Source organism: Vulpes vulpes, chromosome 5 (genome assembly GCF_048418805.1).
Source record: "Vulpes vulpes isolate BD-2025 chromosome 5, VulVul3, whole genome shotgun sequence".
Lineage (NCBI taxonomy): Eukaryota > Metazoa > Chordata > Mammalia > Carnivora > Canidae > Vulpes > Vulpes vulpes.
This window is the reverse complement of record NC_132784.1, coordinates 76436016-76462121: the sequence shown is the minus strand read 5'-3', so window position 1 is coordinate 76462121 and position 26106 is coordinate 76436016. Positions and strand designations below refer to the sequence as shown.

Genomic DNA, 26106 nt, shown 5'->3' with positions numbered 1-26106 from the left:
ATCCTCAAGGTGAAAATGTGGGTGATACTCTAGAGAAGAGGGAAGAAATCAAAGCTCAACAATATGAGCTTTCAGAAAGATGAACTCTAGAGATATCATAACATTTAGACTAACGAGGAGTGTTCCCTGTCTCAAAGGTTGTAGGACTTCAATGTCCTCCATATAAATAAAAGACTACACAAAATAGATCAGCCTACCTGAGATCAACTCACCTGAAGATCCTGTCCCTGTTATTAAGAGTATCCAAGAAAGTTTCCACTCAGAATTCAAACATTATTAAAAATATTGAGAAGTTGGTAAATATTGCAGGAGTAGACAATAATGTTTAATTAATGTGACAGGAATTTTTTTTTTAGTATCCAGAAAAACTCAGAGACAGGTAAGAGGGATGGAGGAAAGGAGAGAGAGAGAGAGAGAGAGAGAGAGAATCTGACTCATAGGAACAAAATGTAGGGTTTATGTATGCCTACATGACCTCAGGGATTCAGACCCTAGAGGATTTCTACTGAACTATTTCTTTTTCACATCAAGAAACTCAGAAATTGGATTGAATGCTAGATTGTGTGACATTTTACAAGAATGCAATTTCTTCTAAATCACAGGAGACAATGTTTCATCAAGCCTACCTCATGAATTTCCTCTATAAGCATAATTATAGAAAATATACAAATTGACTTAGAAAATATGGTGACTACAGTAAACACAAGAAGGATAAACCATCCAATATGCAACCATTCAGCGATAACTACTGTTAACATTTGCTATGTGATTTTTCTCTTTTTCTCTGCATAATGTGTTTGTCTTGAGATGTATAAACAACATAATTTGGATTATAGCATTTTCATTTGACATAAAATAATCATTTTTGTCCATGGAAATTCTTATTTACTCCATTGAAACTAAATTTTAAAATATGGAAAATCTATTCTTCCAAGGTTATATTAATACAATTTTTTGTGTCTATATACTCTTAAAAGTCACAAATGTATTTTGAAAGTTTGTTTCTTTCTAAAACCAGTGGGTGTCAACCAATCCATTAGTTCTACTTTACCCAGATGTTACCCTATTAGATCCATTTAACACTTTCCCTGGGCCCCTGACAACCTGACCAACTCTTGGGCCGACTCTACCGGAACCCCAACATAACAGAGGCTATTAATCACAAGGAGTAGAATTATTTACTGTAGATGACATGGCCTTGCTCCAGAATCCCTGGGGTCTTCATTGTTATTCTCCCACTGAGATTGGCATCACTCCTACACTGCCTCTGCTTCCCACCACTGACACCTCTCTGCCCTGGGAATGTGAATTTTTTCTGATTTCCCTTTAAAATTAGAAAGGGGGAGGCACCTGAGTGGCTTAGTCAGTTAAGCATCTGATTCTTGATTTCGGCTCAGGACATGAAATAGAACCTCACATCCTCAATCAATGGGGAGTCTGCTTGGGAGTTCCTCTGCCCCTCCTCTGCTCACACACATCTCGTTCTCTCTCTTTCTAATGAATAAATAAATAAATCGTAAAGAATAAAAAATAAATAAAAATATTAAGGAAAATAATACATTTGGCAAATCAATGATTACACACAAAGTGTCTTAAGCCATATTTGTCTGCACAGAGGCTACTATTTGATTGTTTTCCATGGTCTGTGGTTATTTTCCAAGATGCATCTGGCTTTGCTCTACTTGAAGAAGTCTTCTTATGACTTTTTTTCCTGACAGTCACCAGCTTTTTCCTTCACATTCAGATTTCTGCTCGTTCTGGGAACAGGCTGAGCCGGTTTGGCCCTTGCAGAGGGACAATACTGAGAAAATAATCTAGCTGTGCTGTGTAGACACAAGAGAAATTTATCTAATAAATTTATCTAAGAATTTATGATACATTAAAAACTAAAGAAACCCTAAACTCATGACCGATTTTCCCTACAGGGCATTTATTGTGTTCTAGGATTCTGTGGAAGGCTGGGTATCTGAACCAGAAAGGTACACTGAAACACCCTACAGAAATTTCATGGTGCTTAAGGAAAAAAATAAATAAATAAAATCTCACTAGAGAATTGAGACCTTCCACAAGGGCTTGACCATCTCACATCTCTCCCTTCATAATGTTTGTCGGGCTATTAAGCTGCATGGGGCAGCAGAAGGAAGAACTACACTCCAATACCAGAAAGATGGAGCACAACTATTGCCCACTTTCAGATGTGAGAGAACTACATACTTCTTAGTTCTCAATCAAAAGCCAACTACACTTGAGGAACAGGGGTGAGTCACAGGATGGCTGGTTTTGCATGTCATCCTTGCACAGGGGCCATGCTAATCCTCTCTGTATCATTCCAATTTTAGTATATGTGCTGCCGAAGCGAGCACAGGATGGCTGATTTTGATGGTTTCTTTGCTAATCACCAGAAGGCTTCTTTTCCCTTTTATATCAGCAGACCTTCTAGGACTTTTATGACAAATCATTCTTCTAATTTTCCTCTGTTTAAAGCCAAACATACCTGTTTTCTCTCAATGACCACTTTACTCTGCCTCTCTCTCTCTGTCTTTCATGAATAAATACTGTCTTTTTTTTAAAAAAAAAATCTGTTATAAAGTTTCTTAGTGGTAAAAGATACTGCTAAGAAAATAAAAATGTAAGCCACAGGCTGGGATTAAATATTTGCCATATATATGTGTGTGCCACATGTACATATATGTATGTGTATATATACATGTTTGCAAAGGATTTGTTTGTAGAACATATAAAAAACTCTTTATACTCAAAATAATGGACAATTTAGTTAAAAATGAAATATTTAAGCTGACATGTGACAAAACCAGACATACTAATCATCTATAGATGCATGAAAAGATAATAAACATCATTAATCATCAGTGAAATTCTTATTAAAAACACAGTGAGGTACCACTGCTCATCAGTATGAATGCCCAATATAAAGAAGCCTGAAATGTTATATATTGGTGAAAATGTGGAGCAAGTAGTGTGCTCACCCATTTCAGATGGGGGTAAAAGATAGAATGACTTTAAAACAGTGTAGCTGGGATCCCTGGGTGGCGCAGCGGTTTGGTGCCTGCCTTTGGCCCAGGGCGCAATCCTGGAGACCAGGGATCGAATCCCACGTTGGGCTCCTGGTGCATGGAGCCTGCTTCTCCCTCTGCCTATGTCTCTGCTTCTCTCTCTCTCTCAGTGTGTGACTATCATAAATAAATAAATTAATTAATTAAAAAAACAATGTAGCGGTCTCTTCTGAATTTATATGAACACTTCCCACACACTTTAACAATTCACTTTCTATCCATTCTTCCATGAGAAATTAAATCCACTGTATTTAACTGAAGAGAAAATTGTTCTGTCTGGTGTATGCATTAATATATGGAATAGAAGAGTAAGTAAAGCAACGTATAACAGATACTTTTGCCCTTTTATAAACTTTTTATTAAAGATTTTATTTATTTATTCATGAGAGACACATATAGGCAGAGGGAGAAGTCTCCCTGTGGGGAACCTGATGAGGGACTCAATCCCAAGACCCCGGGGTCATGACCTGAGCCAAAGGCAGATGCTCAACCGCTGAGCCACCCAAGTGTCCCCACGCTTTCATTAATTTTTTTGACTTTGTTCCTTTCAAAAGTGATTTTTATAGAAGGACTAGCTTTTCTTTCATGAAGAGCTATCTCTATAGACCTCTCAGAGGTAGACAGGAGATGGCAAGAAAGATATGGAATATTTTTGTCACATTAACAGGGAGAAATTTATATTGATTTATGTAAAGAAAATATGGTACTATATAGATACAAGTGCTGAAGTATGTAAATCTCCTGCATTTTACCTTTGATGACCTTCTTATACCAAGATTTTGATAACTGTACTGATGAGGCATAAAAGTATCCATGTAATTGTCCTTTTGAGATTCAAAGTAAGGATGCGGTTTGTTTATAAAAGAGTGATTTTCAAATTGTTATTAATTCTGAAAAAAAAAAGCAGACACTGCACAGACCCAGGTGCCCCTTTACAACAGATTTTTAGGTTGATGAAGTTTTTTTTATCAGTTTTTTGAAGATCCATCAGTTTTGTATTTTATCTAAAAAAATTAGCACCGCTAATTTCAAACAATATTTTCTTTGTTTTACTCTAAAATTTTCTAGTTTTAATTTTATGTTCAGAACTTTGATCCATTTCACTGAATTCAAGTTAATCTCTGTGTGTGGTATGAGGTAACAGTTAAGTCTCCTTGAGACGTCTGGGTGGCTCAGTGGTTGAGCGTCTGTCTTACGCTCAGGGTGTGATCCCGAGGTCCTGGGATGTAGTCCCGCATCAGGCTCCCTGTGGGGAACCTGCCTCTCTCTCTGCCTATGTCTCTGGCTCTTTGTGTCCCTCACAAATTAAAAAAAAAAGAGTTAAGCCTCCTTTATCCTTATGGATATCTAGTCTCTCCACACTGCATGTTGAAAATCATCATTTTTCCCACTGAATTATAATGACCTATCCAAAGAAATTTGAAGCACCAGATATGCTTGGATCCATTTAAATTTTCTCAAATAAAAGTCAGCTTCTACAATTCAATACCACAAATAGCAAAAGTTTGGCTGACATATGAGGTGCAGTGAGCTGAAACACTGCTAAGGCCATCTCTAGAATAGGAGCAGCCTGATTGCAATTCTAGGGGAACCATTCTAGATCTGTATATATTTGATGAACTGGCAATTAGTTTTATTTTGGAAACATACATATAAAATTATACAATCTGTTAAAATGTTTTTAAAAATTACAAATATTACATAATACGATCAAATAATTTTATTTTTTAATGTTGGTTTACATGTCTGGAGATATTTCACTAAAATTAATATACACAAAAATCAATATTTGTAAAATGTACAACCATAGACATATTAACTCATAGCCTTAAAAAGTTATTTTAATCATCAACTACACTATAAGAGCTGGACAATCTCTAGCATTGTAAATCAGGTTTGTTTCAGAAATAAAGTAACGAATCTAAGAATATTATATTGAGTGACAAAGCAATTTTGCGACCACTAGTCTTCTGAATGTGTCTTTCACAGCTTTGTTCCTAAGGCTTCAGATCAAGGCATTCAGCATGGGAATCACCACTGTGTAAAACACAGATGCCACTTTAACTGTGAGCCAAGAAGTTTTAGGATTAGGGATACAGTAAAGGAAAAGGATGGTCCCATGGAATATGGTGATGGCTGTCAGGTGAGAGGCACGGGTGGAAAAGGTTTCCCGGCGCCCACTTGCAGAAGGCATCCTCATAACAGTGATAAAAATGAGTATATGAGACATCAGAATAATCATCAGGCTGCTCACCACATTGAACACGGCAATAATAAAACACAGCATCTGGCTGATATAAGGGTCTGAACAGGAGACAGAAACAATTACAGAATGGTCACAGATGAAATTATTTATGATGCTAGACTCACAATAGGATAATGCAAGAAGAAAATATGTGAGTGTCATGGAACAGACTATACCCCATGAGTAAGACCCAGCTACCAGCAGAGTGCAAAGCTTCTGAGACATAGTAGTGGTATATAGCAAGGGGTTACAAACTGCTACAAAACGGTCATAGGCCATCGCTGCCAACATAAAAGTTTCTGTGACTCCAAATAGGCAAGCAAAGCAAAATTGCATAATACAACCAGAAAAGGAGATGGTTCTATCTTCCACAATCAAGTTCTCCAACAATTTAGGTGTAACTACAGTGGAATAACAGAAATCTACAAAGGACAAGTGGCTGAGGAAAAAGTACATCACCGTGTGGAATTTAGGATTGATCTTGATAATTATTATCATGCCCAAATTTCCCACAGTAGTGACCATATAGATAGACAAGAAAACTAGGAAGAGAGGAACCCGGCGTGTTGGGTTTCTGAAAAACCCAAGAGAATAAATGTGGGTATGATACTTTGATTTCCTTCAGGTAACATCATGATTCCTGTTGAATAAAGAACCAAAAGTTATTTCTGAAAAGTAGAACTGAATGGGAAGGTGAACCAGAGAACTAAGAGGTTTCATATGCCTCTGTGAAGTTGATATAGGATGGTGGCTTTCAAAGTATGGTCAGTCCCCCAAATCAACAGAAGCATGAGCACCTGACAAGTTGTTAGGGCTGCAAATTCTCTAACCCTATCACCAGCACTCTGAATCAGACACTCTAGGATGGGGCTCGCTATTCTTGATTTAACCAGTTCTCCAGGTGATTTTGATGCCTGCTAAATTATGGGGATCACTGGTATATGAAATATATATATATATATATATGTATATATATATACATATATATATATATATAAATCATTCTATTATTTAAAATTCAGCCCTTGTTAGTATCATTACTGCTGAACTGAAATATAAATTTAGATCATGAAAGGAATTGTACAAAATGGGAGGGAGAGAGGCAGAAAAGTAGCACAGAATACTTTGTTATGGTTCTAAGAACTATACCAAGGGTCAAGATCACTTGGCATTGCAAATAGTGCCACATAAACCTCAGTATTAATGGTTTTTTATCTATTCAATGTTTTCTAGGCATTATACAGGATTAAATACTCCTGGAATTTAGGAGTTGGAATAAACCTTAAAATGTATCTAGTCTGTACCATCCACCTAATGCTTGACAATCCATTACAGACCTATTCATGAATGAGCATCTGGTTTCCATCAAAACTTCCACTATGGGTGTCCTGCCTCCAGAAGCAGTTTTGTAGGTCTCCTATTAACATTTTGGTCAGCATATATTCGTTTATTAATTAAATTTAATTCATATTTCATTAACTATTAATGTGCCTTAGGTCATCCATTCTGTTATATATTTTAAAATCATAAATACATAATTAAATTATATATACATACTTTTTTGAGAAACAGAAGTATCTTATATTCAGTAACAATAGCTCCATATAAAATATGTTCTATGACACAATGAAAATTACACATGTTTTTGACCAATAGAAGTAAGCCCTCTCTTATAATGAGGCAAACTTGGGAAAAATTAGGAAGTAAGAGAAGTAGGCACACAAAGTGAAAGGTCCCACGTCTATGTCTTGACAACAGAATTAGGTGAGTTATCTGTGTCATCTTAGTTTGCCTGGAAGAATCAGGTTCCAGACTCAGCAACATGAGTGCCTACTTTTGGACGTACCGCAAGAAACCTTACACATGGAGTATCCATCATCAGCATATTCTTTCCAGCAGTAGGTGGGACCGAGCAGATATAGTCTAAACATCCATTATATTTAGACTATTTTAATAAATGTGTTCCCTTCAACATGTGACCATATTAGCAAAACCCTGGTTTATTAGGGAGATTGCTACTACCGTTTTGGCTTATTGGCAGATTATTAGGTCAATAACAAAAATGTGTTCAAGAAAAAGACTTGGTATCCCAACCCTAGCAGTTTCAAATGATTTTGGTGAAAATCAATGCGTTAATATCAGGTTTATCTTCAAACTGAGACTAGGCCTGCAGGATTACAAAATCAACAAATACTCCATAATTTTCTGTAACTTCACCATTGCTCACTGCTGCCAGTTTCTGTAATACAGGATTTATTCATCAGGAACACTTTATGGCTTGTAAGTGAACATTAAAATGTCCCTGACCACAAAAAGGGACCCTGTATAATTCTTGGAATAATCTATATGAGCTGGAGCTCCATGTTTTCCACATAAACTGAAAGTTACCAAAAAAAGAAATGAACTGACCTGAAACCAGCAGTGCTTATTTAACTTATGGGGAATTTCTTCTTATGATTAATGAATCTCAGGCATTTTTCTTCTTAGTAATAAAACATTCTTTAAAATAGCAACAGGCTTGAGGTTTGAAATAAAATAGCAGTATATTTTAATAGGTATGCCAGTAAAATGACATTTTATTTCCAGGACATAAGAAATCTTAGGAAATATAAAGAAAAAAACTGAAAGCTAAATCCACAATCTAAACTCTTGCCAAACTCTGGTTCTTATATCTGCCTCCATGTCTGTGAAGATAGAGACCAGAGAATTATAATTGGAGTGTTCCTCAGTGTACTACAAAACATACAATCAGTTAAAACTCTGTCTCTTGTGTCATTGTTGTATATGCATTTTCTTGTAAAGCATAAAGCATTAGGGATGATTACATGACCACATCTATTCCACTAATTGGCTTTAGATATCAAATTATTAAAATAATATGTATTAACTGAAGAACACATGGGCTATAGAGCTTGAAATAAGAAAAGAGAAGGACAATCCAGAAATAGCTGTTATTAGCTCAACTGCATTTCAAATTCCACATTAGTGTGGAATATTTGGCCAACACTACCTTAAGAAAAAGGATGAAGGTGACCATCATCAGTGATGTATTGAGGATATCATTTACCCCCTGAAGCCTTGTGATTACAAAAGCTTCCCTTTTTTTAAAATTTTTTTTAATTTTTTTAAATTTTTTTTTGTTTTTTTTTTAAGCTTCACTTTTTCTCACCTTTTTTTCCCCCAAACTCATCATCCCAGCTTAAAGTGAAAAATTCATGATACAAACTCATATTTGGAAGCATTCTACAGGATATCTAACCAGTATTCATTAGAGTTGTCAGAGTCAAGAAACAGAAGAAAAGAGTGAAAACCTATCACAGACCAGAGTAGGCTGGGAACACACAAAAACTGCATGCAATGTGGTAAACTTGGGTTGGATCTGACATGAAAGGGACCATTGATGAGGTAAAAAAATAATCTATATAAAGTTTAGATTTTAGTGACCATAATATACTAGTGCTTTAAAAAAAAGAGGGAAGGTTTTAATTAATTAATTCATTCATTCATTCATTCATTCATTTATAGTGTGTACCAGCAGGGGGAGGGGCAGGATGAGAGGTAGAGAATCTCAAGCAGACTCTGTGCCGAGTGTGGAGCCTGGCATGCAGCTCAATCTCAGTACATTGAGACGAGGACCTGGGCCAAAATCAAGAGTCAGTTGTTCAACTGACTGAGCTACCCATTTCCCCCAGTGAGGTACAATTCTTCTTTTCAAAATTTTCATTTTATTGTAGTAAGAACACTTAATGTGAGATCTATCTACCTTAAGAGATTTTTAAGAGTACAATACAATATTGTTGACTAAAAATACAATTTTGTAAAGCAGATCTCTAGAACTTGCTCATCGTTTTTAACTGAAAAATATACCCACTGGTTTGTAACTCCCCTTTCTCACTTCCCCTAGTCCCTAGCAACTATCATTCCACTCTTTGATTCTACAAATTTGATTATTTTAGATACTTCATATAAGTCAAATTTATTTTCTGTGACTAGCTTATTTCACTTACTTAATGTTCTCAGAGTTCATCCCTGTGGTCACATATTGTGGAATATTCTTTCTTTTTAAGGCATAATTGTATCCCATTGCATATCTACCACATTCTCTTTATCCACTTATCTGTCCATGGATATTTAGGCTGTTTCTGCATCTTAACTATTGTGAATAGTTCTGCAATGAACATAGGAATGCTAAAATATTTTTGAAATCTTGAGTTCAATTCTTTCAATAAAAATCCAGAAGTAGCATTACTGAATCACATATTAGGTAAATTTTTAGTTTTGTGTAGAATTTCCATACTGTTTTCTATAGCAACTGCACCATTTTGCATTACTGTCAATAATGAATAAGGGTTCCAACTTCTTCACATCCTAACCAACACTTTTACATATACATATGAGAATCTTATTGTTTTGATTATTTCTATTTGCATTTCCCTGATGATTAAGTGACATGGAACATTTTTTTAACATATCTATTGGCTATTTGTATATCTTAGAAGACATGTATCAAGTTCTTAGTCAACTTTCAGGTTTGGTTCTTAGCTTTTTGTTTTGTTTTTGTTTTGTTTTGTTTTTGCTATTGAATTTGTGAATTCCTTATTCATAAGAAATATAGATTAATCTTTTATAAAATATATGGCTTCTAAATATTTTCTCCCATTCTTTAGGTTCCCTTTTTATGATTTATTGTTCCCTTTGTTGTGCAGAAGCATTTGAAAATGCATTATGGTAATTGCATAAGATGTTAGCAATGTGGATAATGAATAAGATGTGTATGGAAACTCTGAAGTATCTTTGCAATTTATTTTATAAATTGGAAATTATTAAAAATTTTAAAACTTATTTTTAAAATGTCAACATTCATATTAAATAGGCCCATTTCATTGACTCTCCATCATCACAGCCATTTCTGCTTTATGCCAAGACACTATCACCTTAGACCTTAAATAGTATAAATGTAACAAGTAGCCTCTCAATATCCACATTTGCCTCCACTTTGAATTATTTTGTTATACCATTTCCCACTTCGTTTTTAGTGTCTATGGCCATGGAAATGGGGGTTGGGGGTCAGAGATGTAAGGGGTAGTAAATAACATTTTCAAATTCTTAATTACTAACAAAATATAGTGAATTCAAATTTACATGCAATTTTCTAAAATACACATGTATCACAAAAAGGTAAACTAAACATAAAAACGTATAATTTTCCAAGTCACAAAATTGGTATGTAGAAGAGTCAGGATTCAAATCCCAGTCCTTCATGTAAAAAGATCCCACAAAATTACAGCTAACTAAGGACACATTTCATTATAGCAATTATCTTAAGGTTGTGTTTTGATTGCTTTTCTTGTATATCTCCTTATTGACACTTTCAACTCCCAGTGCATTTTATTTAGTGTATAGCTCAGTTATATATTCAATATTTGTGAAATGAAAAGAAAATTAATATCTCATAGTGTTGTTTTAGCCATAAACTTGCAAACCAAATTTACAACTTATAAAGCAATTCTATACATATCATCTCAGTTGTTTCTTAAAATTAAAAAAATGGAATTATCATGAGATTCTAATGTCTACCTGGTCATAAAGTGTGATTTTCATATAGATAATTGGATTCTGGATATTATCAATCTGGTAATTATTGTAAGTACTCCAAGCCTGTGTTGCTAATTAGAAGTAGGAATTGGACTGTTCCCCAGACCATTAACTCTCTATAGTATTTGAAACCCCCTATAACTCTTCACACAATAGAGCACAATGGAAAATTTCTGGAAATATAAGCTAATTATAAGTAGTAAAATAACCAAAATCTGAAAACAGATTGAAAGTTCATAATTTCATGAAATAAGCTAAGATTGATATAAAATATCAATATTGCCAGAAATTGTTAAAATAAGTCTTGACTCAAAAGTGATGCATCATAATACAGTTCGAGGAAGACAATAGCAATTCTTCTAAACTTATGGAATAAAAGAGTGATGATAAATCTTAATGAAATTTTAGTTCAATATTTACAGGTTCAATATAATCTGGCTCTCAAAGTAATATATGGGTATTTGTAACATAATATATTTACAATCTGAAATGCATAGATCAATTATGTAAATATTGAAATACACAAAATACAAATATATTAACGTATATTTATATCTATTACTTGTTTAATGTGTGTTTTTATCTGTGAATATAGGCATTTACCATCAATCTACATAAAGAAAAAACTAGAAGCAGTACCTTGGTGATTGCAAAATTGAGAGACCATGACAACATTTTTAAACATCAATTTCTTTTTTTTTAAGATTTTATTTTATTTTTTTAATAATAAATTTATTTTTATTGGTGTTCAATTTACCAACATACAGAATAACACCTAGTGCTCATCCCGTCAAGTGCCCCCCTCAGTGCCCGTCACCCATTCACCCCCACCTCCCGCCCTCCTCCCCTTCCACCACCTCTAGTTCGTTTCCCAGAGTTAGGAGTCTTTATGTTCTGTCTCCCTTTCTGATATTTCCCACACACTTCTTCTCCCTTCCCTTATATTCCCTTTCACTATTATTTATATTCCCCAAATGAATGAGAACATATAATGTTTGTCCTTCTCCGATTGACTTACTTCACTCAACAATTTCTATATTAAAACCATTTGTGATAAATTAAATGTAATGGTCTTTCATTAGATAATATTTACCTAAGGTGATTTCAAAGATAGGATAAAAGAAATCTCCCTCATGCTTCTGCCTGTCAACCCAGCAGGTTTTCCACATGCTACCTATTTTTGTTTATTTGTTTTGAATCATCAAGAAACAGTGCATTTATATATTCATATATACAGAGATATGCAGATGAACTCCTTACATAAATGAAGTTAAATTAGGACTACTGTGTGGTTCTTGCTCAATTTTTCTGGAACAGTTTATTTTGTCAATATGAGTATATATAAAAATGACAACACTTTTGGGGCACCTGGGTAGCTCAGTCATTGAGCATCTGCCTTTGGCTCAAGTGAAAATCCTAGAGTCCTGGGACTGAGTCCCCCTGTGGGGAGCCTGCTTCTCCCTCTGCCTGTGTCTCTGCCTCTGTGTGTGTGTGTCATGAATAAATACATAAAATCTTTTAAAAAAGGACAGGATTTTTAATGGTTACACAGTATATTCTTTTTTAAAAAATACTATAATTTATAAGCCAAACACATATCAATGAGTATTTCAGATTCTTTAGTCTTTTGCTATTATAAATAATGCTTCAAAAGTATCTACATGTATATCTCTCTACTTTCTTTTTCAAAGTATCTCTAGGATAAATTCTCAGAAGTAGTATTGCTATGTATATTTTCTTAGAATAACTATTACCAAACTACTCTTTAAAGTAATTCTGCTAATTTCTACTCTCACCAGCAATGTTAAAATGCTTGATCCACCACCCCTCCCCTCTTGTTGTGGTGGGCACAGAAATGCACCATACAAATCCCTCTTCAAGGAGGGACTTATTCTCCCAGCAGTGAACTCCATCAGGACTGACCTCAGCTATACAGAGCCAACGTGCCCACATGTTAGTTAAGGCATGGGTATAGGATCTGGCCCAAGGGATAAACTCTGGTAAGTGATATATTTGCTAATATTTATTGGAGTTTTTGTACTTCACTGTAAGTAGGAGCTCTTTCATAATAGTTATTACATGTATCTCTCGTAGATGTTCCAACAATGTTTTCCATTCTATATGAGGTTGATTTTCCACGGTAGCAGACCTTAAAACAAGGATTTGGATGCTAGTAGTTTATTTGGAAAATGATATTAGGCAACACCTGAAACTAAGTAGGGAAAAGAGAGACAACATTACATGAACAGGTTATTTGCGTGAACAACTGGGTCAGTCCCAATGAGGACTCCTGGAAGAACATGTAGAACCTAATTTATATTTGCCACCCTGCAAAAGAATGAAGAAATTGTGGTATTTATGGACCTACTGCCATTTACTACCATTAGTTGAGAACTATTCTTGGAGATGTTAACTGCTTGGCACTTTCAACCTGGCCTATGTGTGGACTGAAGATACTCCCACAAATAGTAAAAAAAAAAAAAAAAAAAAAAAAAAAAAGAGCCTTCAGATAGAGTCACAAGTATTTTCAGTAAGAAAGCATCTGAAGAAAGAAAAAAAAATTAAAAAGCAAAAACAGAAGAACTTAATAAATAGCATATATAAAATATAAGGGATAAACAAATCTAAAACTGGTTGTTTAAGAAAACCAATAAAATTAAAGTCTCATATATCTAAACAAGTGAGAGAGAGAGAAGGCATAGATAGCTTTAACTAGTATCAGCAATGAAAACTGATCACAACTATAGCTCCTTCCAACTTTAGAAACTATTATGAAAAAAGTCGTGCTGCTGACTTTGAAAACAGCAAAAATGAATGAATGAACTCCAAAAAGTGAAAACAAAACAATGAAACTGACTCAAGAAGAAATTGGGATTAGATTTTCTTACCACTATTTTTAGAAGGGCATTCATAATTGAAAACTTTCCTATGTGATCAAAAATCCTCTTATGTTTCAGTGAATTCTATTATGCAATATTTTTCATTGAGTTGAATAAGAAGACATTCTTATCAGTTCATCTGAAGAGGCTAATATGATTTTGATGCCGAAAACTAACAAGGATGGTACAATAAAAGAAAATTACAAAACTATTATACTCATGGACATAGAATTTTTAATTATAAATAAAATATGGACACAAACTAATCAACTAACAGAATATTCTATTATATAACATTTAAATTCATGCTCTTAGTACAAAAACCACTTGATTTAATAGTAGAAAATTCAAAAAAATATAAGTTTCCACATGAAAATATTAAAGGAACTCAGATGAAGAAAAAGCAAATTAATGAAATTCCACATCTATTCATCAAAAACCAAAATATTGCAAAAACACAGCGAAAGCAGATAACTTTGTTAATCTGGAAGGAGGAATGTACAAAAATCTATAGGAAACACCATTTTATTTATTTTTTTAAAGATTTTATTTGTTTATTTAGTACAGAGAGAGAAAGAGAGAGCATGAGTGGAGAGGTGGGGCAGAAAGAAAGGGAGAAGCAGACTCCCCACTGAGCAGGGAGCCAGAGCAGGGTTCCATCCTAGGACCCTGAGATCATGATCTGAGACATGACCTGAGCCAAAGGTAGACACTTAACTGACTGAGCCACTCGAGCACACCTAGAAAACATCATTTTAAATATGAAATATTCAATGCCTTCTTTGTGAGGTGAGGAAATTAAGGATGCCCACTTTTACTATATTTATTCAAAATTATGCTCATATTCTTAGACAATTAGCCAAAACAAAATAAAACAAAAAAGCAATTAAAAGGAATAATATTGGAAACAACAACATCAGAATATGTTTAATTGGAGATTATATGATATGCATATTGAAAATCCAAACTAATCTACAAAAAATTATAAAATTATTATGAGATTTTGGTAGAGTGGCCCAAAGTAAAATCATATAACAGTAAATTAGATTCTGATCTAAAAATAACATGTCTTACAAATGAAACTTAAAATAGTATGATAAAGATCACATACTCAGGGATTACTTTCACAAAATATATGCAAGAACTTTACAGAAAAACAATGTGGTAAAATGTTTATTGCAAAAATTGAAGTAAATCTAAACAAACAGAAAGATATAGCATGCTCATGATTTGGAAAACTTACAGATGCAAATGTGCTATTTCTTTCCAAATGGATCTATACTTCTACTGTAATTCTATCTAAAATCCAAATAGGAACGACTAAAATGTGTTTGGAAAGGTGAGGTTCAAAAGATATCTCAATTAACCTGAAAGAAAAAAAGTAACTTTTCAGGAGTGGCTTTACTGGATACCATACATTGTTAGTTATGGATAGGTATGGCTATAAAACAGAGAGAAGCATATAGAAAGCTTGTATGCTAAACATATAGGGACATTTACTTTATGAAATCCTGGCACTATGGGCTAGTGCTAATGGAGTGACTTTGTAATAAAGATTGCTGGGAAAATATACATCCATAGGTTAAAAAATAAAATCAGCTGATTTTCATATGACACCAAAATTTAATTCCAATTTGATCTTGGAAATAAATTTTAAAAATCAGTGTAAAAAGGGAAAAAATAAAATCTAGGATCCAAGAGGAGTTAGAATATAATAGAAAAGACATAATAAGGTATGAAATTTTTGGGACAACTTAGCACATAAAATATGGGAATACCTTCATTCATTTAGAGGAAATAAATATATTATATGTTGGCAAATCGAACTTCAATTAAAAAAATGTTGGCAAGAATGGGCAATAATTAGAAATCACACACTATATAGGGGGGATTTATATTAATACAACTTTGGGAAATCATTTGATGCAATATTACTCAGCCATTAGAAATGACAAAAACCCACCATTTGCTTCGACATGGATGGAACTGGAGGGTATTATGCCAAGTGAAATAAGTCAATCGGAGAAGAACAAACATTATATGGTCTCATTCATTTGGGGAATATAAAAAATAGTGAAAGAGAATAAAGGGGAAAGGAGAAAAAAGGGGTGGGATATATCAGAAATGGAGACAGAAATTGAGAGACTCCTAACTCTGGGAAATGAACAAGGGGTGGTAGAAAAGGTGGTGGGCGGGGGGTAGGGGTGACTGGGTGACGGGCACTGAGGGGCACTTGATGGGATGAGCACTGGATGTTATGCTATATGTTGGCAAATTGAACACCAATAAAAAATTAAAAATTAAAAAAAAGCATCTAGTAAAAGAGAATAATCCAGCTCCCTGCATCCAGAAGTTTCAGTCATAGGACACATCCCACAGAATGAATGCTTGCTCATGTGAGGGCAGCAGATGTCTGTGCAAGGATGTTCATAGCATTTTCATAAAACCCAAGAAGAGGAAATAACTAAAACTCTATTAACAGTATAAATAAACCAATCATGGCATATTTATTTTATGGAACATTCTTCACCAATAGAAATGAACTACTATTACAGCTAATAACTTCAACATCCATTTAAAACAAATGTTGAGATAAAGAAGATGTGGTTTATGTATACAATGGAATATTACTCAGCAATTAGAAACGACAAATACCCACCATTTGCTTCAACGTGGATGGAACTGGAGGGTATTATGCTGAGTGAAATAAGTCAGTCGGAGAAGGACAAACAGTGTATGTTCTCATTCATTTGGGGAATATGAATAATAGTGAAAGGGAATATAAAGGAAGGGAGAAGAAATGTTGGGAAATATCAGGAAGGGAGACAGAACATAAAGACTCCTAACTCCGGGAAACGAACTAGGGGTGGTGGAGGGGGAGGAGGGCGGGTGTTGGAGGGGAATGGGTGACGGGCACTGAGGTGGACACTTGACGGGATGAGCACTGGGTGTTTTTCTGTATGTTGGTAAATTGAACACCAATAAAAATTAATTAAAAAAAAAAATAAAAAATAAAACAAATGTTGAGCCAAAGAAGCCAGACATAATGGAATATATACTCTAAGATTTCACTTATATGAATTTCAAAAGGAGGCAAGGTTAACATTTATACTCTAATAACCAATTCATAGGGCTTGTAGCTAAACAGAAAGAGTTCTGTCACAAACTCCACAGTGGAGTTTGCCCCTAGGGATGCTAAGAAGCAATGATTAGAAAATGCTTATCAGTATTTTGAAAGTTGCGGATAATGTTTTGTCTTTACTTTCTTGGAGAAGGTAATGCACAGAAAATTTATTCAAAATTGCTTCTCTATGTGTTGTTTGTCATAGTTCATGATTTGAGAGAGGAAGAGAAGGGAAGAATAAGGAGTGAGGGGAGAAAGGGAACATGGAAGGTAACATATTCACTGGTTCTGGGAGGTAGGACAAGGACTTCTTTAGAGCCCCCTGATTTTGTATACTATGCTTTGGGAGTGGAACTTGAGCAGAATTTTCTTTCTTTCTTTTCTTTTCACCTGCGAGTGATTTTTTTTTTAAAGTGCAGTGAGACTTAATAATCACAGATGTATATAAACTAACTAATTTCCTGAATAAATTTTCTCCAATTATTTGAAGAAAAAATTAATAACCATCAATGCAATGTATAAAAATATTTAAAGTGTGTGTGTGTGTGTATAAAAATCAAAATCACATTGAGTGAGAAAGCAGTTTGGTATGGATTAACTTCCTGGCTGTGTCTTTCACGTCTTTGTTCCTCAGGCTGTAAATAAGGGGGTTCAACATGGGGATCATGACAGTAAAAAACACCGTGGCCACTTTGACCAGGAGCCACGAGCTTTTGGAGTTGGGCACACAGTAGAGAAGAAGGATTATCCCATGGAAGATGGTGATGGCGGTCAAGTGGGAGGCACAGGTGGAGAAGGCCTTCTGGAGTCCACCAGCAGAAGGCATCTTGATGATGGTGGCAACTATGAATATATAGGAGGCCAGGATAATCAGGAGGCTGCAAGCCTCGTTGAATGTAGAAATGACCAAACATGTCATCTGACTGAAGTAGGGGTCAGAACAGGATAAAGAGAGGATGGCAGAATACTCACAGCCAAAGTGATTTATGATGTTGGAACCACAGTAGGATAGTTCCAAAAGAGAGTATGTGAGTGTCAAGGAACATATGCCACCCCACGTGTAGGTTCCAGCTACCAAGAGGGCACAGAGTTTCTGAGACATAGCAACTGTGTAGAGCAGAGGGTTACAGACAGCCACAAATCGGTCATAGGCCATTACTGCCAACATGAACATTTCCGTAATTACAAATGCACAAATGAAGAAAAATTGCACCATGCATCCTTTGAAGGAGATACTTCTGTCTTCTGTGACCAAGATTTCTAATAGTTTCGGTGTAAAGACACTGGAATAACAAATATCCAAAAAGGATAGGTGACTGAGGAAAAAGTACATGGGGGTGTGGAGTTTGGGGTTGATCCTTACGACCACGATTATGCCCAGGTTCCCCACCAGAGTGACCGTGTAGACGGTCAAGAACACCAGGAAGAGGGGCATCTGGACGTGAGGGTATTCTGAGAAACCCAGGAGAATGAATGTGGTCACAGAGCTCTGATTTCCTTCATCTAGTTCCATGGCTCTTGATTTTAAAAGATGAATAAAGGAGAAGAAAAGAGAACTGAGCAGCAGAACTTGATAAGGAAGAGTAGAAATAAATTGGGGCAGGTCTGTGTAAGGCAGGGAAGGCAATATGGCCAGCAGGTTCTCATGGGTGCTCTGCTTCACTTTAGAATCTTACTTAACAACTTACTGACTTTTTGCAGAATTAGCTGTATCATTCAGGACTTTAGTTTCTTCATCTAGAAAATAAGGAATAAGAATAGGACTTATCAGTAGTATGTGACATAAATGATCTGTAAATATATATGATCCTGAGCCCCTTGAATGGCCCCATGATAAAATAGAAGTATATGAGTACAAAGGAAACAGAGCAAAATCAGGAAACAATTGAGCATATCATAGTAGTCATGTGACCGCAGCAGAAGTGGCTTTGGGAAGATTAAACATTTCTAATACATAAAGAAAAATAGAATAGTAAATTTGTTTGGGGGGAATACATCATCGGATATTCACAAATATTTATTGATATATTGAATGTTTATCTATTCTTGGTATATCCTATTATCAGGAACTCACAAAACATCTACTTAAGAGGCTCTATACGTGGTCTGGTAAAAATTTCACTAATAACTATGTTTTGTCAATTACATCCCCATCAAATGGTTATTTTTAAGGCTCAACATGCTTAATCATTAAAAGTGTTTTTAGAAGCTGTGTCTTAGAAATAAGTCTTGAAAGCTTTACATAACTATCTTCTGTTGGTTATGCTGTCAGTAGTACAAACTGTATCAAAGTGGAAAAAAGTCTGCTTATTTACCAGTGATTATAATGTATAACATGCACACACACAAACACAAACACACTGTATATATATATATATAGTACTGAAAAAGAAATATCTCTTACAACAACAACGAAAAGCCTTTTTCTGATGTGACAAGCCTAAATGGTGAAGAGTGGGGAAAAAAATGTGTTAGATTAAAAAATATAAGTATTTTGTTTCCATAAACCAACAGAAGTTTAAACATTACACATTTCACATGATTAAATTTTTTTAAACTTCACATGATTAAATCTAGAAGTGAACGTGGAGACACAGTGAATATGTTGCTGTCATCTTGAACACATCTGTGAACTTTCACAAAGTTTAGCTTTGTCTGTAACAAGCAACAGCTTATCGTTAACTCTACCACTAATCAGGAGCAAAGCATCAGGTATGTGATCACATTTTCCGTTACATAGAAGATTGGGTTGACCTGTAGTGAACTTCATGCATTTAGTTTTCAGGTATCTACTTAAAAAAAAAATGGCTCTCTAAATTCAGGAACTTTGATGGCTTTATCAGGTCACATTCATGCAGGTTAAAAATTCTGAGATAGAATCTGCTATAACTGCCAAACGCTAGAGGGAACCATTACCATCATCTTTGGCAAAGACTCCAAATTAAATTAAGACAAGACCTGATACAGTTGAAAAGTGGAGAATTCCTGAATATTTTCACATGTCTAGTTTAGTCTTCTTTAGTAATACTTCCACTGCCCCCTCCTTATATTAAAGCTTCTGTCCTCACATCTAATGATCTCTTTTCAGCATCAGTCAATGGAAATTACCAAAGCAGTAACCACCATCGTCAATCCTCTCTTTGAAAATTTATCCTGAGCAGTATAAATCCTAGTGTATTTTTCTGGTGCTTTCCAGATCCAAATGTATCTCTTTCTCTCTTTTTCTCTGGAATTCTCAGAAATTAAAGCTAACCCTCTCTATCAAGAGACTTTTCAAATATTTGAGGACATTGAAAGAGATCTCTTGTCCTCTTACCCTCTGGATAAGCATTTTTAAAGTTTTTGTTTTGTTGTGCTTTGTTTTTCCATTTTCTTCCTCATACTGATTTCTAAATACTCCTGAGGACCTACTCAATATTCTGGGTATCGATAGCATAGACTCTCTGAGCTGATATTGAAACTAAGACTAATCTTTTCAAGGTTACCTTGCCAAGCCAAAGGCAATGAACTCTGCAATCTGCTTCCATATGTTATATATCTAATAATAATGCCTGAGTACTTGTAGTCAAATATTTGAACTGTGTTAGGTCAATTTACTGCCATGTCAAACTGTGTCCAGGATTTACCAGAAAGCAACAAATCTCACATTTGTGTGCTTGGAATGTTCAAAGCTGAGGATTGTGCATTTGTTATTCAATTTCATGCACTGTCGACTCCTTTTTCTCTCTGCTGCTTGCATGGCCTTTCAGCCTAACTGAATTGCTGAAGACCAGTGAACATGCTGTATTCAACATGTGCCCCACGTAAACTTTAAATAAAAGAATCACAGGATGTCTTCAGGACTAGAAGAGCTCAAGGCCACTTACAATGAATGTGAGACTTCTTCACCCATTCCAAAATCCTTTTGAGGACCAGGGTTACATTATATATTTGCTAGTTTACAAAGTATGCAGGTACAAAAATGCACAAAGAAGATAATAATTGTTAATATTATCTAAACAATAATGTTATGGTGATGATTTTATCAAAGCAATTTGAGTATTTTTAACTAACTTAGCCTGGTATCTGGAAATATGATTGGGGTTGAATAAAGAAATTATATCCATTACACCACAGAAAAAGGAAAATAAATTATCCTACTTACCTATTTTTTAAAAGGCTTTATTTATTTATTTGCCATAGAGAGTACAAATGGAGAGAAGCATACTACCTTGTTGAGCAAGGACGTCAACACGGGACTCCATCACAGAACTCTGGATAATGACCAGAGCAGAAGGCAGTCACCCAACCTACTGAGCCACCCAGGCAGCTCCCACTTACCTTTTCTTATCAGAAACTTTTCTTATAAAACTGTACTATCAACCTTTTCTGTTCTCTACATTCAGAAAAGGCTAATTTGAATGAGTGGAGAAAAGGCAGTCTCACATCCTGCTATTTTATAGAGCACTTGGGGTTAGGAAACAGATTCCATTAGTTCATATTCAGCCTATGTCACATTTCACATAAGCTTCTTTAGCAAATTGTTTAATTTTATGAGCCTCAATTCTGTCATCTATAAAACGTGGGTAATAACACTATGCTAGCTCACTTACTGTTTAGCGTGAACATCTTAACTGAGAACTAACTTTAGAATATCTGGGAACAAATCCTGCACTTGGTTAAGGCCTCCACAAAACCAGTTTCCTTCCATCTGAATTGTCTAATGTTAGAATTAATCTCCACGAAATTAGTATGAATTCTGAGTTTTGAAATGTCTTTGCACTGCATATTTGGAAAGTTATTTTTAAAAGGATTATATGGGGGAACCTGGGTGATGCAGTCCATTAAGCATCTGCCTTGGGCTCAGGTCATGATCCCAGGGTCCTGGGAGTAAGCCCCATGTGAGGCTCCCTGCTCAGCGGGGAGTCTGCTTATTCCTCTCCCTCTGTCTATCCCTCTGCTCGTGCTCTTTCTCTCACTCACTCTCTCTCAAATAAATAAATAAAACATTAAAAAAATTTTTTTTTAAGTTTCATGTCCTGGACTCATTTTAATTTTAGATTTTTCACTGAGTGTGGGATTCCCAATGATGTATGTTTCTAATCCAGCAACATATAATCTCAATTTTCTTTTGCTTTCCTAAACCTTTCTGTTCTTTCTGACTCTTCTGCTATCTTGTATCTGTGACTGTGGGAAAGGCAATCAGGAAAGAAGGAAAGAGAGAACGGTCAAAGTCACCTTCTTCATTTTTACTATATCTACTATCCACTCATCTGGATATAATATTTCCAACTGTCAAACTATAGTCCAATCTGTAAGATTAACTTTTGTTGACTCTCACTTAGCCTGGAACGCACCAGTATAAATATTTTTGAGGGCATTTTATACTAAATGAATCACATTGAAACTCTTCTGCCTAGATGTCTTTAATATCTCCTGGCATCCTGCAGCCACTACAATACTTTTACATTCATAGTAGGTATTTTTTTTTAAAGATTTTACTCATTTATTCATGAGACACACACACAGAGAGAGAGGCAGAGACATAGGCAGAGGGAGAAGCAGGCTCCTTGCAGGGAGCCTGATGTGGGACTTGATCCCAGGACTCCACAATCACACCCTGAGCCAAAGGCAGACACTCAACTGCTGAGCCACCGGGCATCCCCTTAGTAGGATTAAATATTTATTATACAAAAACAAGCATTTGTAGTTTCTGATCCACTATTCATCCCTCTGAAACGCCATCTGTACCCTTGTTTTATATCCTGTCACCATTTCATAGGTACCACAGAGCTTCCAAGAAAACTGCTGGTTAATCTAAATGTCTTTTCTCTTATTCTATGTTCTTTCCACTCACATTACCACAAAGCTTGTGCAATGCCTGGCACATTTGCTACATATGTGTGCATGAGTGCATGTATGTGTGCATCAGCTTTTTCCCTGAAGAATATCACTTCTTAAGAATAAGACTCACATTTAACATTTTCTCTATGAACCCCTAATGTGATTAGCTTAACCAGTGGAGACATATTTTCAAGTTCAGGATAATGGTCCTGGGGATAATGCAAGCAGAATGCAGCCGGTTGCGTATAAACATAAACCAAGTAGAGATGGCAGTTACTACTCAGTTCAGGTAGGTTGTTCCTCCGGCAATGTGCTGGATTCCAGTGTCTTTCACAGGAAATGAAAAGGTAATCAGGAGTGCCTGGGTGGCTCAGTGGTTGAGCGTCTACCTCTGGTTCAGGTCATTATCCAGGGTCCTGGGATTGAGCTCTGAATCAGGCTCCCTGCAGGGAGCCTATGTCTCCCTCTGCCTATGTCTCTGCCTCACTCTCTATGTCTCTCATGAATAAATAAGTAAAATCTTTAAAAAAGAAAATATAATCAATCCTAGGTTGTTGAATCAACTCACCAAAAGCCAGATTTTCCTGATGCATTTTAATTGAAGGCTTCCTTGCCAGTATGAATAAACTGCATATGCTTTCTGTCTCAAAATTGAAATTTTTGTTCAATAGTTTCAGTTCTTTGGTCAGAAGGTTGATAATTTTGGCAAAATATCATTGAACAAAGATATCAAGAAATGTCATTTTTGTGAAGGTCAAGAAATTTTGGAGGGAGTACAGAGATATACTTCAGGAGTAGACAGACCTGAAAACTATATTCCATGATGGTGTTTGTTTTATTCTAAGTATATAACCTTGGGGACACAGACTCCAGAGAATCCTGACAGCATGTGCTGCCATTAGCTACAAACAAAATAATTAGAGAGAATTGCTCTTCTTCAACTTGGACTATAATTTCTTCCAAATAATTGACAGGTTGATCTTTACATCTTAAAAAATAATTTGCCCCTGGACCTCCTGGGTGGTTCAGTCAGTTAAACATCCAACTCTTGATTTTAGCTCAGGTCATGATCTCAGGGTTTGGAGATGAACCCCACATGGGGCTCTGTTCTGGGCGTGGAGCCTGCTTAAGATTCTCTCTCTCTCCCTCTCCCTCTGCCCCTCCTGCTTGCACTCTCAAAAATAAAATAAAAAAGATTAAAATAAAATAAAATAAAATAAAATAAAATAAAATAATAATTTTCTCCCTATCAATGTTATACTTGTTAAAATTATGAAAAAAAATTAGAGTCATATCTATCCCAATGACCCCAGCATAATTATGGTTGTTAGGATAACACTACATGTGTTAACACTTGCTAAGTCTCTTAATTTTGCTTATGTGATCCCATTTGGATTTATATAGAAGCACACTTAACATTATACTATAGATATTTTTATGTTCAACCATTAAGGCTTATTTTGCTGATATGTTTGCCCTCGGGCGGTTGGGAGAGTGGAGACACGTTAGTTATCCTGATCTTGGCTATAGATCCAGCTGCAGTCTTCAGTTCAGTCACAGAGGTCATAGTGTTGATATTTTAAGTCCATTTGTACCTGTTTTGTGACAGGTCTTGGAGAAGAAAAAGTCACACTTATGCCTACTACATTCAAAATTTTAAAGGAAGAGTAATATATAAATCCATTGGTAGAAAAAAAATAGCCCATAACTATCACTGAACACCATCATTAGTGAACTAGCATATTACCTAACATCCATTTAGCTTCATGATTAGAATGTCAACTTTCAGGTTGAAAGTAAAACCTGAGGCTTTTTGAAAAGAATTTTGCATTATATTTGTGTCAATAAAGCTGCATATGCAAAAGCACTTACCAAATTAAAGGAACATCATGTTTTAAAGGATTCTGCAAACCCCTTACTTTTTCTTTTTTTATTTTCCACTGAAAGACAGAAAACTAAAGTATCAAACTCCAAGTTACATAACTTCAAAATCAGTATTTAAAAATAATATATTCAGAGGATCCTTGAGTGGCTTAGTGGGTTTAGCATCTGCCTTCCGCCCAGGGCATGATCCTGGAGTCCTGGGATCGAGTCCCACGTCAGGCTCCCTGCATGGAGCCTGCTTCTCCCTCTGCCTGTGTCTCTGCCTCTCTTACTCTCTCTCTGTGTCTCTCGTGAATAAATAAATAAAATCTTTTAAAAAAATCTTTAGAAATAATATATTCTATTTTTTTAAAGATTTTATTTATTTACTCATGAGAGACACAGAAAGAGAGATGCAGAGACATAGGCAGAGGGAGAAGCAGGCTCTATGCAGGGAGCCTGATGTGGGACTCAATTCCAGACCCTAGGATCACACCCTAAGGCCAAGGCAGGCACTCAACCACTAAGCCACCCAGGCGTCCCAATATATTCTAATTCTTAATCTTAGAAAACATACTGAATATACCAAATATTCAATAATATATGCTCAAGCTTCCTAACTTATTTTTGTGTTTCAGAAAGATCCTTCTTAAGCTACATACACACATACACACACACACACACACACACACACACACAGGCATACACACTTTAAAGGTATCTGAAAGGATCATTTACTTATGATCACTGGTTGACAATTAAAAATTAAACTAAATCCTTTGTTACTGTTGCAATATACCATGAGTATTGATAATTTTTATATATTCTTTTTTTTTTTAAAGAGCACTGCTTTATTTATTTATTTATGATAGTCACAGAGAGAGAGAGAGAGAGGGGCAGAGACCCAGGCAGAGGGAGAAGCATGCTCCATGCATCGGGAGCCTGATGTGGGATTCGATCCTGGGTCTCCAGGATAGTGCCCTGGGCCAAAGGCAGGCGCCAAACCACTGCGCCACCCAGGGATCCCCATTTTTATATATTTTTAATTACATAAGATATTTGATTCAGCATAAAGCATTATGGGAAAGAGCATAATTTTCAAATGAAAATAAAACTCCAAATTATGGAAGGAAATAAGTAATGTTTAAATGGTTGAATTAGACCAACCACACAAGAACATCTCCCTACTCTTTGCTTGTAAACCTTAATCATGATTAGTTAGACACAAAAGAAAAGGTGAGTTCTTATATTTAATCTCAACCAGTCATTTCCTTAAAGCAATCCAATGACCTGTCAACTGTTAGAAAACCTCGGTGAAACTTACCCTAGTCATGGGTTATCTGTTATTGGCCATAAAATTACCTGTCATTATCAAGGAGGAATGTGTTCAATGAGGTAAATGCTTTCATCCATCTTTGGTAGATTTTGAACCAGATTCTTCACATCTCCCTATACCCTGACTGTTGACTTCTAACTTAACAGTTTCACAAGAGGCAGATACAT

The 26106-nt window shown here is 35.5% G+C and overlaps 2 protein-coding genes and 1 non-coding gene across 3 annotated transcripts; all 3 read right to left on the bottom strand.

Moving 5' to 3' along the window:
- Positions 1-2261: 2261 nt before the first annotated feature.
- Positions 2262-2363, bottom strand: LOC112912044 (U6 spliceosomal RNA). Its single transcript, XR_003233463.1, has one exon. It is a non-coding gene; the product is annotated as a U6 spliceosomal RNA (small nuclear RNA).
- Positions 2364-5079: 2716 nt separating this feature from the next.
- Positions 5080-5844, bottom strand: LOC112912028 (olfactory receptor 5D13-like). Its single transcript, XM_025988757.2, has one exon. It carries the CDS (start codon positions 5842-5844, stop codon positions 5080-5082), a length of 765 nt encoding a protein of 254 aa, XP_025844542.2.
- Positions 5845-17479: 11635 nt separating this feature from the next.
- On the bottom strand, positions 17480-18430 carry LOC112912029 (olfactory receptor 1165). Its single transcript, XM_025988758.1, has one exon. The coding sequence runs from the start codon at positions 18428-18430 to the stop codon at positions 17480-17482; it is 951 nt and encodes a 316-aa protein (XP_025844543.1).
- Positions 18431-26106: the final 7676 nt, after the last annotated feature.

Excerpts from the sequence above, each read along its gene's own strand:
- LOC112912029 (XM_025988758.1), bottom strand. The coding sequence starts at position 18,430 with ATGGAACTAGATGAAGGAAATCAGAGCTCTGTGACCACATTCATTCTC.
- LOC112912028 (XM_025988757.2), bottom strand. The coding sequence starts at position 5,844 with ATGGTCACTACTGTGGGAAATTTGGGCATGATAATAATTATCAAGATC.